At 41.6% G+C, this 16,346-nt stretch overlaps 1 protein-coding gene across 8 annotated transcripts in view; it reads right to left on the reverse strand.

Annotated features, from left to right (window-relative positions):
- The window catches only part of SLC7A11 (solute carrier family 7 member 11), a 288,216-nt gene that overhangs the window by 56,312 nt on the left and 215,558 nt on the right, over positions 1-16,346 (reverse strand). For 4 of the 8 annotated variants that reach the window (XM_042871066.1, XM_042871068.1, XM_042871067.1 and 1 more), the window contains 4 exons: positions 11,421-11,504; positions 10,390-10,496; positions 2,591-3,338; positions 401-620 (listed from right to left, as the gene is read on the reverse strand). In XM_042871066.1, coding sequence (XP_042727000.1) covers positions 401-593 — 193 coding nt within the window. In that variant the 5' untranslated portion in view covers positions 594-620; positions 2,591-3,338; positions 10,390-10,496; positions 11,421-11,504. Of the gene's footprint in view, positions 1-400; positions 755-2,590; positions 3,339-6,019; positions 7,020-10,175; positions 10,234-10,389; positions 10,497-10,863; positions 10,912-11,420; positions 11,505-16,346 lie in introns of those variants that run through there. The other 4 variants (XM_042871069.1, XM_042871071.1, XM_042871070.1 and 1 more) reach the window with 4 other exon arrangements.

A 16,346-nucleotide genomic window follows, 5' to 3' on the forward strand; every position in this document is an offset into this window, starting at 1 on the left:
CTGAGCCTCCAGGGAACCAAGCAAAGCTGCCTCAACAGTTTGCCCCACACGCCAGCTGCCAGGGGCCTCACAAGCAAGCTGTGAGCTACTTCTTACAGCCAGAAAAACAGCATATTACATACAGCACAGCTAACGGGAGAAAGTGGGCACTTGCTTTTTTCTTTAGGGACCCATGAGAAACAACCTGCACTCACAACCTGTGCTGACACAGTGCCGGGTGACAGGGACTGTGGACTGCTGTGCCTTGCATGCAGCTTGTTGCAGAGCAAAAGCCTTCCGCGGCCCCATTGGTCCTCGGGCTCCATGCTGAGCCTTGATATCCAATGGAAAATCAGACAAAAAATAGGAATAATCCACCGGCTGCCCCTCCAGACCAATTGGAAGCACTGAGCAGACTTACCGAAAAGCGAGAGGATGCCGCATGCTGTCCAGACCATCAAGGACATGCCCACGCTGCCCGTGTTCTTCAGGATCCCCTTGGGTGAGATGAAGATGCCAGCTCCAATGATAGTGCCAATGATGATGGAGATCCCCCTCAGCAGTGTGACTTTCTTCTTCAGTACCACCTTCTCCTGAGGCTGCCTGCTGTCCATGGAGGGCAACCTGCCGTTCGGCTGCCCCTGCAAGTAGCTCCCATTAGACACCGTCACGACGGCAGCTTTCCTCACCATGCTACCGTGTCACCAGAGTGCTGACAGCGAGCGCAGCCAAAAAGTTCACAAGCTTTTCCCTCTCTCAGCCTCTTCCTCCGCCGCCTCTTATCGGCGGGGTTGCTCCTACGTGCAGGTAGAGCTCTGCTCTGCCCCGCTGCCTGCCAGTGCTCGCAGCACCTGCACCCTCACCCTGCCCACGGGCACTGCCCTATCGTTGGGAACCAGCTCAGCTTCCGCGTGGACCTGTATTTAAGCTCTTGTCGTACCAAGTTACTCCAGCTGAATGATGATGCAAATTCTCCAGGTTTGCATCAGCCATTTGAGAAACCTCTGGCATTACTCAGCACTTTTTTTTTTTTTTTTCTTCTCAAAGCGTAGGGGCATGTTGCACAACCGACCTGAGCGTGGTAGGAGGAACAAAGCCTTCACAGGAAACCCAGCCCATCGAGCTCAGAACATCGCCGCCGGCACCCCCAGACACGCTCCCCAATTTTTTAGAGCAACTTGTATGCAGAAACAAAAGCCTGCCGAAACACAAAGCGTGTCGGAGCGCGAGGGGAAAAGAAATCAAACAGGATACGTCAGCTCTGGGTCTGATCCAGCTGCTTTTTCTCTCAGTTCTCTTAGTGAAAGTTCAGCACGCAGGGCTGAACTCCTCGTCTTGCTGCAGTGGGTCAACCTCTGCCTACCTGTGAGCTTATGAGAACTGTCTACACTTACCTAAAGAACACATACAAACCCCTGTTAGCCCGTGTTGCCTGGCAACACACCCAAATCAGACTGGTGAAAATCTAGGTTATTTCCCTAGTACAGTGATTTTCATATAGGCGGCGTTTCTGGGATGTTGGTAGCAACTCGACAGTGACATTTCCCCTTCAGAAACACCATCCCTGTCTGCAGATGCCATGCTCTGGCAGGAGGAGAGCTGCAGGGAGCACGGGGTCTCCAGCCACTCTGCAATCCAAGTGTTCCCTCTCACAAAGGCTCTCAGAGCAGTCAGATTATTGCTGGACCCTGCAAACTTCTGTTCCAACACCCAATTCCTCAAATTCCAACCTGAGAAATTAAAATCTTAAAAAGAAGAACCCTCTCCTCAAGCAGAGTGAAGATTACTAGCCTTCAAGCACTTGTCAGCTAATTAAGGGGCATGCAATATGTGCCAAAGGGAAAAATCCTGCCCAGCTTAACTTCTGCAGCTGCTCCCGGCTTCAGATCAGATCAGTGCACAAAGAAGTGATTCCCGGGGTTGCTGTTTAATTGGGACCTGGGCTTGGGGTGGGGAAAGATAACAGTAAAGCAGCATTTTATCATGTGAGAAACAGGCGCTGAGCTCTGAGCACAACTGTGCTTTCACATTTATTTGGGAAACAGGAGATGCTGAAGTACTAAAACACTGCAGCTGTAAAATTACAGTGATTTTAAAGCCTCGCATTTTCAGTTATCACTCACCTGTAATAATTTGCACCGAGGTGAAACAAGGCATGCTAAAAGCTTATCTGGTTTAAATGCACGCAGGTAAAAACAGAAAGCATTTGAGCTTTTGACTGCAGACTGGCAATGCCTGTTTTCTGAACACATCCTGCCCTGCCTGCCCCAGCACTGCTTGCACCTGACCTCGGGACATGCCTGCTCCTCACGCAGCACTGCAGGGTCCGAACTGAGCTGACTCCCCCAGTTCTGGTCACACACGAAGCCACGAGGAGGTGTCATACTACACGGAACTGTTTTCCCTTGGTATACATTCGTTAGACAGTCTCTCAACAAGATTATTAATGCCTGAATTAAGTAACCAGATCGAACCAGGAAAAAGCATTAACCACAGAACTGGGGTGGGCTGATGATCTTTATTCTCATTTCCGAAGGCTGTTTACAGAATAGACACATGACATCTTGAAACATCTAATAGTGTAATGCAGTCATTCTTACCTAATGCTTACCCTCTGTTTCAGTAGGAAGATGGCTGCAGGATCACATCAAAGCTCAGTGGGCTCCCAGCTGATCCCCAGGCAGCTCCCCACCACTCAGCCATCTGCATCAGTAGCAGCACCAGGCAGTCAAATGGCTTTCTAATTTCATTTGATCCTTAGCCAAAAGAATGCAAAAATGTTCTGAATCCACATTTGCCCTTTGGACATGGCTAGTAAATAACACTCCCCCACACAGGAAAAAGGCTGCTTGCTGCTTCTATCGGGGAGGATGGTGGGCACGGAAAGCTTGAGACTATGTAGAACTCTCACCAAACTGTCTAAAGTGTGAATAATCAAGGAGGGATAGAAGCAGAAAACCCTTTTTCTGAACTATTGGCAGCTTGCTCACGATTACGCTGTTCGCAGCCTTTCCAGTGAGCACTGCAGCGTACAGCTACCCATTAAAGCCAAACAAGTTCCCACATTCAAAGTTTACTTCAAACTATCAGAACAGAGAATACTTATTTGGTGCTCGGGGATGGTTTGTGGTTTTCTGGAAATGTCATGAGAATCCTCCGCCGAGAATGCCCACTGCTGCTCCACAGTACACCGTGTGTTCCAAACCCGTTTTCATCACCTGCAGCCCACCATGGGCTGTGATAGAATCCCTGGACAACCACAGCACAGCACTCAGTCTTTTTCAGAGAGCTCTTCCAAAGGCACGGAGCTTAACCTGCCTGATGCTCAGCACAGCCCTCTTCTTCCATAAAAACCTGCGCTGGAAACGGAACAAAAAGATAAAAGGTACAATTTCCTTTAGACTGATGAAATTATTGGAAGCAGTGTTTCCAAAGATGATGCTCTGAAAATAAACCTTCATTCCCTGATGGCAGCTGGCATTGTGCACAGCTTTTTATTGTTTCTCTTCGCTTTTTTTCCCCCTCACTCCCCAGACGTTTTCTCCTGAGCAAACATTTTCAAACATAACAGAGATCATTACAGTGAGATGGCTTCCTTCTGAACTGCACCATCAGCCCTGGGACAGCGCTTCACAGGCTGAAAAGCCTTGATGTACAGTTGGGACTAGCAGGTCTTGTGCCAGATTCTGGACACCACTAAACCTTGACTCTGAAGAAGCTACAGTGTGGATATTTCCCCTGAGAAAAGCTACCAGACACAACACACGCACCTTAAAATTCAAGTCTGGACTTGAGTTTCAACTTCTCAAGCCCACATAAACTCCTTGATTTCAAGGTGTAGCAAGAATGTTTTGATAATCCTTCCAGGAATTTGCATATCAGCTCATTGCATCAAGCATCTCAAGAGTCACAAGTCAAGCCTCCAGGCCATACACTGCCACAGCCACTGGAGACATAGAATAAAAGGAAGTATGGCGAGGCAATGAAAACCCCAAACTTCTCCGTGTGGGTGGCACGGCATGAAAAAGTTGTTTAGAAAACTGGGCTGAGTCTTCTCTGCATAATCCAAACTGCTTATGTGCCTCAGAAAGCAGCTCTGCAGTAAAGTGGTAGTCTGGTTTCACACGTCAAAGGAGGACAAAATACCTACAAGTCTTTGTTTCATGTAGAATATCTAGCAGTAAAAACTTGTGACTGGGGATTTTCGGTTCTTTTTGTAATGTTAAATATTTTAACTAACTCTGGGAAAAAAATACCTGTAAGCAATTTAAATGCTCAGTTGTTACAAGGAATTAAGTGAGGAAAGCATCATCATATACAGAAATCCCAGTAGATCAAGATGGGTTTTAATATTATAAAGAAAACCTGGATCTGTAAGAGGATGGTACGTTCTCTACTTCAAGCTAGAGTTTTAGTTAAAAAAGGGAATTACAGAGAAAGCTGGAGGATGTTATTTTGCAGTCAGTCTCACAAATTATTCAATTATTTTGCATTCCACTTTGTGCTGGATACAAAGATAGCTTAGAAGAAAGAAAGAAAAAAAAAAAAAAAAAAAAAGAAAAGGAGAGGAATGAAATAGCTACCCAGTTGATAGGTTTTAAAAATCAAATGAAAACCTAGAAGAAATACAAAAGCAATTCAAATGTTATTCCATGAATTTTCAGTAAAAGACTGCCAACAAAATGCCTATGCAGTCAGCAAATAGAAATCTGCTTCCAAGAAGCCTACAGACAACGATAGCAGATTAGAAAGCAAATACTTTCTAAGATTCAATCTCCAATTCCAAGGCTGTTCAGCCTGGAAAAGAGGAGGCTCAGCGGAGAACCTGATAGTGGCCTTTCAGTATCTAAAGGGGGGCTGTAAGAAAGAAAGGGACAGACTCTTTAGAGGGGTCTGCTGTGATAGACCAAGGGAAAATGGTTTCAACACTAAAAGACTTATGTGAATGTAAGAAAGGTTTTTTTTTGTTTTGTTTTGTTTTTTACCATAGGGTTGATGAGGCACTGTAACAGGTCGGCCAGAGAGGTGGTGGATGTTCCATCCCTGGAGACATCCAAGGTTGGGCTGGACCAGGCTCTGAGCAACCTAATACAGCTGTAGGTGTCCCTGTTCGTTGCAGGAGAGTTGGGCTACACAACCTTTAAAGGTCCCTCCCAACTCGAAGGATTCTGTGATTCAATTAGCTGATACCTGCCTATCAATTTTCAGTCAGAAAAGAAAAAAACAAAGCTTTTCAGAAATCCATCCTGTATGTTTCACTACTAGAGCTTTATTTCCAGCTGCAACCATGATAATTTCAACTGAACAGTTGGATGTTTTAATGATTTTTTTTTTTTTCAAATGGACAAAAATCATTAATGCCTGGTACCAAGCAAGAGAACTTCAAATGAAAAAAAGCCAATTTTTACTGAAGCCCTACATATATGGATAAAGGATAGTGCTTTAAACCATCTCACTTTTCATATTTGTAACCTATGCTATTATAGCCAAAGCAATGCTGTACATAAATATTATTCTTAATTTTTTCATGTTTGCATTTCTTGTCAGCAGAATGAGACAACAATTTTCAGAGTCTCTATGTTATCCTTCCTCATCTTTTGGACGCACACGCTGAGATATCCCATGGCTTTCAAGAATCAAGGCTTTGTGGTAAATTTCTGTCAAAAATGCAGAGATTCCTGGCACAAACACAAGTTTATTGTTGACTTCAGGAAGCCAAGATTTTACTTGAGGTTTCTTAACTTAGCCTGAGTGTGTCAACAAAATTAATTGCCGCTTCTGAAAAATTAGGCTTTCTAAAAAATGAAGACAGGTAATTATCACAGAAAGGGTTTTCTTTCCTACTTCATCTCTCCATTTTCTTGATGAGAATTCTTCACACTAGGTAAAAAGCTTATCATGTGAAGAAATCAGGTAACAGTTGCTTAGATTATCATACTGAGAGCTGGCCGCTTAACTAATCCCTATTTGCTTTTACTGCATTGTTCATACAATTTATCCTGTATTACACACACAAGAAACAGGATGCTGGGGCACTTACCTTCCTCATCTATTTGGCCAAGTCCTGTACTTCACGTGAATCCCATTCTGCCATGATGAGTCAAATTTTCTATGAAATCCTTTTAATGAGCTAACAATACCTATCCCAAATCACAGGTGTGACAACGAAATTCAGCCACTGAATCCTGCTACTAAAATAATCTATACAAAATATTGGAAAGGGGAGTTTTCAAAAACTTGAGCAAAATTTCATTATACTGACCACTCCACAGGGAAATCTTTCAGATCACTTCTCCTAATCTGTACTCCAGTTCCTTAAACTCACCCCAAAAGAAGGTCACCCTTCTCTCTTGTCAAGTTTAATGAGCTCATTCCCCTCCTGTTGCATACAACTTAGACTACACTGAGCATAGATTCAAAGTTATTTGATTCTTCTGAAACAGAAAACTCTTACCCAAGCACCCAAGAATAATTGTAATGGGATTTTTAGTTCCCTTCTCATTCCTCTCTCAATTGCCAGATGCAGCAACAGAATTGCATCTGTGGATTTCTCCTCTGGTTCATTTAATATAGCTTTTTGTCTGGAGACCAACCAAGTCCTGGCCACAGCATCTTGCAGCTCATGAACGCAACAAGGTCAGGCTCCAGTCAATAAATTGTCAGGTAGTTAGCACTTCTTTAACATCAGCAGCAATGGCACAACATGCGCATTTAGAGATGGACAAAATCTTCACAGCCAAGGGCTGAAGCAGTGTCAGAGTTTACCAAAAGGAGGGATTAAACACAGAAAAGCAAAAGCACTACTCAACGTGGGTGTGCAGAAATGCTTCACTGGCGATTGGTGGTCAATCATTCACACTGGCATCATAATTTAGCAATGAAATGTGGCCTACGGATCCTACAGGGAATTGTTTTATTGGCATCTAAATGTGCACACTATGTCTTCTTGAAGTATTAAAAACTCCATCAGAAAGAGCAGTCGTTTGGAGGGCTGCCAAGGCAGTTCAGCAGTTTGTACTAGTGCTGCTCCATATATTATTCCTACATTTCAATAGGGTAAAGCATCTTTGTGCTGAGGTCAGCTTCTGCTTCTTTGAAGGTGGAGTTCCTCTTTTCCACATTCACAATATACTCTTCAGAGGTATTGTCCATCCAGTTAAGACTAGAAGAAGGTACTGAACAATGCTATACTGCAAATCACATGAATACTTAAGTATTACAGAAGCTGGGGGAAGCCTGGCCTTCTCCTGTATCAATTTTTTGTCTTGGTTACATAATGCAGACTTCTTTCTGCTTAATTTAAAAAAATTGGAATAAATATGTACTTGACAGGAAGACAGTCTAAGCAGAGAAATAAAGATAATCATTTGAAGATATTATTTACTAATAGCTAACTTCAGTTTATTAAATTCCTTCAGAGAAACTAGGGAAAGTACAGCATCCCAATTTGGCTTTCTGAAAACTACATAGATTTCAAGACACATCCTCATACACCACAGTAACAAGTTTGGTATGCCTGGGGTATTTTGCCATTTGTTGTTCCTTTACTTTGATTTTCCTTTTTCCATTTCTCACCTTTTCTCTCACTTTAAGTACACTCTATAAATTCTGAGCTGAAGTAGGAGCTATTCAGAAATTTCTCTTATTTTTCCATACTTTTCAATGCCCCTTCCCAGGGCAAAGAATAAATCTCTGTGAACAAAGTCTCATTCATTCTTTGATCTCAGCATCTATCATGACTGCAGATAGCTTATTAAACCTGTATCAAGCAAACAAACAGCTTATCTCAGGGCTATTTTATTGTCCTGCTTGCCCCTCTGGCTATTTCAGCATTGCTCATTTGAGGAGGACTTGACCAACCAGCTCTAAGCCAGCCTCACTGTGATGGCGTTCTCTCTCTGACTTTTTTCTCCCAACTTCTTCCTCCAGCCCAGCCTTGCACGAGAAGACAATGAGCAACAGTACTGATAGCACTCTCACTAAAACAGATTAACAACCACAAATCTGTCTCAAAGTGGGCGGATGAAAGAACTGATAGCAGACACCTGGTTCAACAGCTAAGGCACCTAAAAGCAAAGCATGCCTGTGAATCCATTTATCTTACTCCACAAATAGTGAGCAGCCCAAGAGCTCCTTGAGTGGGGCTGCAAGACAGAGTCTCACATCAAGTAGGGATGCCTCTTGAGGTCATGCAGAGATCCCTTACGCCTTGATGACAACATGCCTTGCCAGTGCAGATCTTGTGAATGTGACTAATAGTTTCTCTTAAGTTTAGCTAGCTTCATTAAGATCATATCTTAGATTCACTGTAAGCTTTGCTAGCTTTGCCGAAATCATTTTAGACTGATTGTGCACATACAATTCCTTAGGTATGAACTACTGACAAAGCCTGGGACCAGAAGTGAATCCAGCTGCACTTAGGCTCCTTCCCTCCGTGGTTCAAGGGTTTTAGAAAGCAAGGGGTTCCACTTTGAACATCGTGACTCAATGGGAAGGTCTCCTGTATGAGTGTATTTAATCTTAACATCTATAATCAAGTGCATACAGCCATCTCAAATCTTGTGAAGTCACTGTTAAATCACTACATTATATCTATATTGTATCAATAAACATATTCCTGCTTCTCTCTCATTAGTGAAGTGTATAATGTAGTTGTTTCCAGATATGATACTTGTGTGTCCACACTAACGCAGTCAAACAGAAACCTCAGTGAGGAAATAGCCATTACCAGGGTACCAGCCATCTCTTAACCCATCTGGAGGCTGCCACATCTGCACATCTGGTTGAGTGTAGACTCAACCATGCCAGCTCAAACCACAGGTGCCAAACTTCTTCCTCTCCATCCAGTGGTCTCATTATGGGAGGCAACTGAGCAGGCAGGCTGAATGGTCAGTGAGTCAGGACTAAAGCCCTCGGCTCAGACCTTGACACACACAGCATGTAGATCCTTGTAGCTCCATTATAAATTATCTACGCCCTTCACCGTATCATCTTCCCTGTGATTCTTCTATAGGCACCATCCTTACTCACTAATAAAAGAAAATTTGTTTTTTTTTTTTTTTTAATACGCTTCACTATCAATATCGACTCTTAAAAAACATAAATTCTCAGAGCATTTTTTGCCTGGGCTGTGAGCACACAATTAGAGGAGCTGGCTGGCAGGGGTCATTTTCCTGGTAATGGCAAATGAGGGGTGTGCCCTAAGCTCAGCAGGTCCTTTTTCAAATGGAAAAGGCTTCACTGCTCCTTTATCACCACAAAAAAAAAAAAAAGAAAAAAGAAAAAAACACACACACAAAAAAAGCAGAAGAGGCACTAACAGTCAAAACACCAAACAACTGCCAGCAGATCCTGATGCCGGAAAAGAGTAGCTTTGATGGACTGTCCTCCTTGTACAGACAGCCTGGGTAAGCTGTAAAGAATTGAGGACACCTTCGTGAACCACAGCACAAAGGACTGAAAGGTCAAAGTAGTAAATAATTTCACTTAACAGAATGCATTTGGCTTTATATTTCTAATATTACTTCCCAAGACAAAAGTTATTCTGAACACACAGGGTGACAAAATAGGAGTCCAATCTCTTGACAATTGCTCTGTCAGAGACCTGGAAATGAGAAATGATGCTCTGAGAAACCATTTGTCTTCCTAACTCTCCTTTAATCTCCTTCAGCCCAGTTTTTCTGGATGAGTTCCGAGTCTCCGTTCTTCTGCACGACACACACGAAACCAGGTATTTGGGAACCAATGCGCCAACACAGTGCAGCCACAGTGAATGGCGAGTCTCTCCAAGGGGTGGGAGAGTTTTTTACATGCTCTGTTTTAATTTCACCTGTTGAGATTATCCTACCCCAGCCTGACCTAAACACGTATATAGAAAACATCGCTATTAACTTCTATTAATCTCCTCATAAGTGAATCCATCTTTTTCAACCTGAAAATGAATTAATCTTCCTATTCCACACAGTGCAACGTGTCATCCACTCGGTGCGTTTTCTGGTCAGTTAAACAAATAATACAAATGCACTTTTCAATCACTTAGGCTAAAGGCCAAAGCTAAAATTCCTAGCCTTACGTACACCCAGGGCAGAACTTTTTACATCAACTCTTATCCTGTTCTGAGTACAATAAACTCAAACGACACAAAATCCTACTACGTATTCTCAGAAAGCAAGCTGCAACTCCTCAGGGCAAAACACCTGCACATTTGTATTTCCTCTTGTGTGACCTTGCATATACTTCCTCTTCCCCACTTCTGGTAATTAGTAACAGACCTGGGAGCGCAGGGAGGAAGGTGAAGACAGAAAAACAGGAATTCTGCCAACTTCTGATCTGAAAAAAAACATTCTCTTCTTAATTCTGGCAAAGTTTACATCAGTTTACTTGCATTCTGCAGCTGTAGCTATCACCAACCTCGTTTATAAGGGAAAACTGTCAGAGTATGCAAAAGTAATTCCAAATCTAAAAGGCAGGAACGCTTCAGCCTCTGTCTTCTGGATTTTCACGTCTGTTGGCAGTTTCTGTAATTGAAGCAGCAGATTCAAAACTCAGCGCCACAAAATAAATAATGAGAGGTAACAGTACGGTAGTTTATTAGGTTAAAAGGAAACCTGCAACTATTTTGTTCAGCAAACATAGCCTGAAAGTAAAAATAATACCGTGGGAACAAAAATAAATATGTATTAGTTTGTTTTTCTCCTTGAAAATAAACATCCAGGTGCATAGGAAACTGCATATTTCAGCTCATCAGGGAGCATGCAAGGGTCGATGAAAGGACTTTGGGCTCCTTCCTCTCTAACCAGTTCACAGGCTGGTCTCCGAATTTTAATAGAGCCTAGGGAATATATGGTTTTGTTCCTGTTCAGATAGGAAGAGAGCCAGTCATACCCAAAGCACTGCTGTAAGGACTGTAAGAAATAACACCAAAATGGCAGGCAGGCAGGCAGGCAGGCATCAGCACAACCGCAGCACCACCAGTGCAGAAGAAAAACTTGTGTCTGTGTGGATTACTTGTGGCAGAACCTATCAGCTTCAGGTCCAGAATCTGCCCCTGAAAATAAATATAAATTGGTCTGATTGTGAGGGAAGTACCCAGGGCAAACATTTTCAATTGCCTCTTAGAGCAAATTGAATTGTGCCTATTGGCAATATCTATCACCTAGAGAAAGGGATGCTTCTTTGCTCCAGACAAGACAGATGTGCAGTTTAAACCTCTCAGTCACCAAAATGTCCTTCCTACCTAGCTGCCAGGCAAACTAGTCAGCTTTGCATGAAGACCTGAGGATATGATGTTCTGTACAACCTCCCTGGTATTTAAAATAACAAAATTCAGCTTCCACTTACAATTATGCTGAGTAGATAGCCAGGTTTTGCTTAACTTTACCTGCATGCCATTTCTGCTACCTAACTCCTCTTCAAATCCAAAATTGTGGAAATTTACTCACATTTTGGGCTCTTTGATGTATTCATTTTGGTTATTTTTCTGTTCATTGGAAAGGTATTTTTATCCTGTAGAGTCTGACTCCATCCTGAAGAGGAAAATATTATAAACAGATTATAAGCAGCATGCATTCAAATAAATTACATGTTTAAATGTGTCAGTTAAATTATAATGCTCAATTAGACAGCTAATTATGTTGAAAATGCAGTTGTGTGCATAAACTGATGGCCACTCCCCCAGCCTGCCTGGCTGCTTCCATTCATACATTGTCCCTTTCTAGGTTTTATCTTTCAAATATCACCCGGTGGAAGGTTTACTTAAGTGCAGTCATACACTGCTCCACTGTTACTCCATTTAACAAAATCATTTCAAATCCTATTCAGCATTCCCACTGAGCTGTGCTACCTGCCATCAGAACTTTAGGGCCGGTAGGGTGGGATGTGTGGGGCAGGTGCCCAGATTTGTAGGGGTCACATTCCCTAAGGCCTTTCCCTCTGTCCGTGAAGTCTCATTTTTAATTACCCTCACCACGTCATTTTAAAAGCATACAATCCATTTGTTTTTAATTTACGTGCACACATGAGTTTTACAATGACCTCTTGAGTTAACAAAGAAGCTGTGCATGAAACCATAACGGCAACATTTACGTCTATAAAGCACTGCATTGAAATTGCCACTGCGCTCATTAATACTAGATAGGACCTGGAAACCAAACAGGAGAGAGACTCTGCAAGAGTAAATGAATCAAAACTTGATTTAAGGATAATACCTGGTATGACAAAACAGATCCACGTATGCATTTGTGACATATACACAGTCATTATGCAAGAGAGACCTTTTAAGATATACTGTCTCTGATTCACCCTTCATTTAATTTCTGTAAGTTTACTGTGTGTATTAGGATCCAAACTAACTGAAGCATTTACACAGCAAAATCCAAGCTCTCATAAAGGGTGACTTCTGTGAATAGCTAAATGACTTGTTTGGTGCTTCCAGGCTGTGCCATATCTCATTTCTTACGATATGAAAGGGATCATTAGTAAAGTTCATCAGTATCACTAGGTTTGAAATTTCAGCAAAATAAAGACAGCATGAAACTACCAAACAGAAAAATCAGCTCCACTGCAGCATACCAGTAGCACTTCAGTCAGCTCTGCTATTCAGTTCTCATGCTTAGATGACACAGAAAAAATTAATGCTGAAAAAACAAACAAACAAACAAAAAACCAAACACCATAAGCCTGACCATTTTCTTGTCGTTTGATATTTCTTCCAAATGGCCATGACTATACATTACATTTTAAGGCCTGAAAAAATTATGATAGTTTCTCCATGCTGTCAAGCCATGTATGCCAGAATTATTTGTAAAATTGTTCTCAGTCAGTCTATATCTCACAATAATCCATTTGAGACCTGCCAGTAGAGGAAAAACCAACAAAAACAACCCTGTGACTGTAGGTCTCAGCATACGTGGCAGCAAAACCGAGCTTTTTGCAATATCAAAATCAGCCTGGATAAGTACTGCAAATGACACATGAGCCATGGCCTTGACAATACAACAGACAAAAATGATCTATTGCACTCTGCCTTTTTTATTTATTACCTGCATAGCCATTCAAGAAGGAAAGCATTCATAATTATGCTCTCAGGCAGCTCCTCTGAAATACCTCTGAAACCAGGGGATTCCAGGGCGTGTTTTTATGGCACGAACTAAAAATTATCAAATTGCACTTTGAAAATAAAAATGCTGCTTAAACCCTCTTCCAAAAATTTTTGTTGAAATCCACATATCAGTGTCTCACACGTCACTTCGAACCAGTAGCCGTGGCACAACAGACTATTGGAAATACACAGAAAGGAGGTTTGCACTTATCATTCAGCTCTAGGTCTCTAAGCAGCGCCGGCCTGCCAAGGCACAGAGTGACACTGAGAGGGGATACAAACTGCTTAAAGATTTTTAAAGGTTCTTATAACTGTCACTAAGCTCGGTGCTCCACAACAGATTGAAAAATGTGAGAGGCTTTCCAGCTGAAGTCACGTGGGTGTTAAAGAGGATTAACATGAACAGCCAACTAGCAATTGCCAATTTCTTTCTTTCTAGTTTTTTAATCCTCCTTTCTTTATATCTTGCAATAAAACATTTCTTGCCTCCTATTCTATATATTTTCCCCTCTTGGAATAATGCATAAAGGAAGCTGGAAGCCATTTAATAGATGCATCTAGCACAACGAAATTCTGCACTATAGACTCTGCGGATGCAGACTGTGCAGTAAATCGCACTCAAAGCAGAGAGTATTAAATCACAGAACTACTGGAACAACTCAGGGTCACAACTGCTCATTTACACAATTCAGCTGCTGTATGCTTATCTCTGCATTCCCTCCAGCCCCCAGCGCGTATATCAACAAAACCTGTTCAGTCAGAAAAACACCTTTTGCTTTGCATCCAAAGCCACTTCAGAGAGAAATAGAATAGAAATGTTTTGGATGAATCAAACCAAACTGCAGTCTTCACAGGGTAGAGCAATCATCACAGGGTGTCACCACCTCAGAAGGAGAAGGGATGTTGTGCCACCTCGTCCCAACAGCTGGGCTGCTTTCACCTCCACCTCCACCTTAGAAACATGAGTGACATCATGGCTTGGTCCAGCCCTGTAAACATCTTCCAAACACAGCACAGTGGAAAAAAGTGGGTCCAGAGTACTGTGGATAATACTGAGCCAACTGCATTCATCTTTTTCCTCTAGAAACATCTCTTTTGACCAACAAGTCCTTTCTGGTTACCTCATTAACTACTGTACATCAGATTAAGGCCACCCCTTCATTGAGCCTCCCAAGAAAGAGAGCTGCAACAGACGTAGGCCCGAGGGTTCTTGACGCAGAACAGTTGCATCTTGATGCATCTGAGTTGTCACTTTATTAATGGCCCCCACCATGAATTTGCACAAGCACTTTTCAGATATCCTTCCACTCTGGAGAAAAAAGGTATGTTCTTTATTGTTATCCAAAATTTTTCTTTTCTTTTAGACCATATGGTCAAGAAACAACCAACCAACCAACCCCTCTACCTTCACGCCTCTCCCCCAAAAAATCCTACAACCATTCTCCTTTTTAAATTCTTCCAGATTCACTTTAGAGTGAATTTTTCAAGGTTGTACCTTTCAACAACTTTAAGGAAATAGATTAAAAAAAAAAAAAAAAAAAAAAAGAACCCTGATCTTCCTGATTTCTAACTCAGGATTATATTTTCCATTAAGGTTGTTGAATAGAATTCAGAAGAGCAATTTGGCATATACATGCACTAAAACATTTCAACATTTCTCTTTTAAATTCCTTGGGAAGCAGTGGTCAGATTTAAATGCCAAGATGAGGAAGATAAATTTCTGAATGAGACCTCTGAGAGACAGGTTATAGTGAGTTTTAACTGTTATGCCGAGCGTTCTCCAGGTGGAAAAGAATCCAAATGGTAAAGCAGACCCCCGGTTCTCTTACATTGTTCATTTAGGTCAGAAACCTTTGTAATGCTTAAATATTTTAAATTAATTCCCCTAGAAAAACATCCTATGATCTCTATTCACCTTTTTTTTGTAAAACTCTCTTGAAGTACAAAGTTGGCTGAGCCCATACAAGCTGCAGTGGGGAAGAAGTAGAACATCAGTATGGTGAGAGATTGACTGCACCACTGGACTGATGCTCCAGTGCAGCACCTTTCCTTGTGTCCTTTTGTGAGTGAAAGAGATGGCCCAAAATGGGAGTAGTTTAGATGACAAAACAAATAAGCACGATAATTTTCCGCCGTATTTGCTTTCTTATAATTCATATAGTCTTCATTCAATTATCTTAAACCAGATAATCTACATACCAGTCTTCAACAAGGACAAAATACCCTTCAAGAGATACCTGTTAATAGTATTTAAGGTATTAACTATCTGAATTCTACTCAGTCCTCTGAGAGGTCTTTAGCTCTTGCTTATTTGGGTAGAGGTTTCTAGATATAAAAAAGACAACTTCAGCAGAAGGCTTGATCATCTTTTAAAATACATATTCAAAAGCAAATAACAATTTCTTTAAAAAAGAAAATGACACAGATTCAAACACATTTAATGGATCACAATAATGTAAAGGAGAAAATCTGGCCTATCTTCATTCTAAAGTAAACAGCATTTGTACACTGAAATTGCTAACTCCATTGTTAGCCCCAGCATATAGGTTATGAAAAATGTGAAACAAAGAGAAGCCAAATTAAGAGGAAGAAAGATTAGCGTCCTCCTCATGTTCTCCTGAGGGGACACAGAGGAAGTTCCATAAGTACATTCTTGCATCCAGTTGTTGAAAGAAACGTGTGTTAGCTGCACAACCTCTGTCATGAACCATCAAGAAAATGCAAACCCTATACTATAAACCACCTTCAGTGCAAAATTAACTCTACCAACTGGCAGCAGTAATCAGAAACACAGTAAATTCATGTATCACACCACACAAGCAGCACAGAAGAAAAAAGGAAGCAACTGTGCACATTTACTTTTTGCACAGCAGTGCAAAAAGAAATGCCTAGCCAAGCCTATGTGATTTAAGCACGCTTATTCCAGAATCTCATCCTATGACAATCCCTGACCAACCTCAGCATCTAACCACAGAGACACTGACAGTACTGATCATTTTATTTTTACATAGCTATCAAGTAATTTCTATTGCTTTAAGGAGAAAGCAGTCTACTCTCCTTTGCTTCTTGGGTGCAGTATACCCATTATCAATATGAAGTCTGTTCTTCCATACTTTTCATCATAATCTTATGCTTTTCATATCATTGTTTGCTGTGGAAATCATTACAGATTAGTGAATTATAAATTTCAGATTGAGCTTTTTACTTAGGTTAGAATACGTCAAGTTTTCTAAAGTAGGCTTTGGTAATTTTTGCAAAATTTCCTCCC

This window comes from Lagopus leucura, unplaced genomic scaffold (assembly GCF_019238085.1).
Source record: "Lagopus leucura isolate 7727_CA_CO unplaced genomic scaffold, USGS_WTPT01 Super-Scaffold_100004, whole genome shotgun sequence".
Lineage (NCBI taxonomy): Eukaryota > Metazoa > Chordata > Aves > Galliformes > Phasianidae > Lagopus > Lagopus leucura.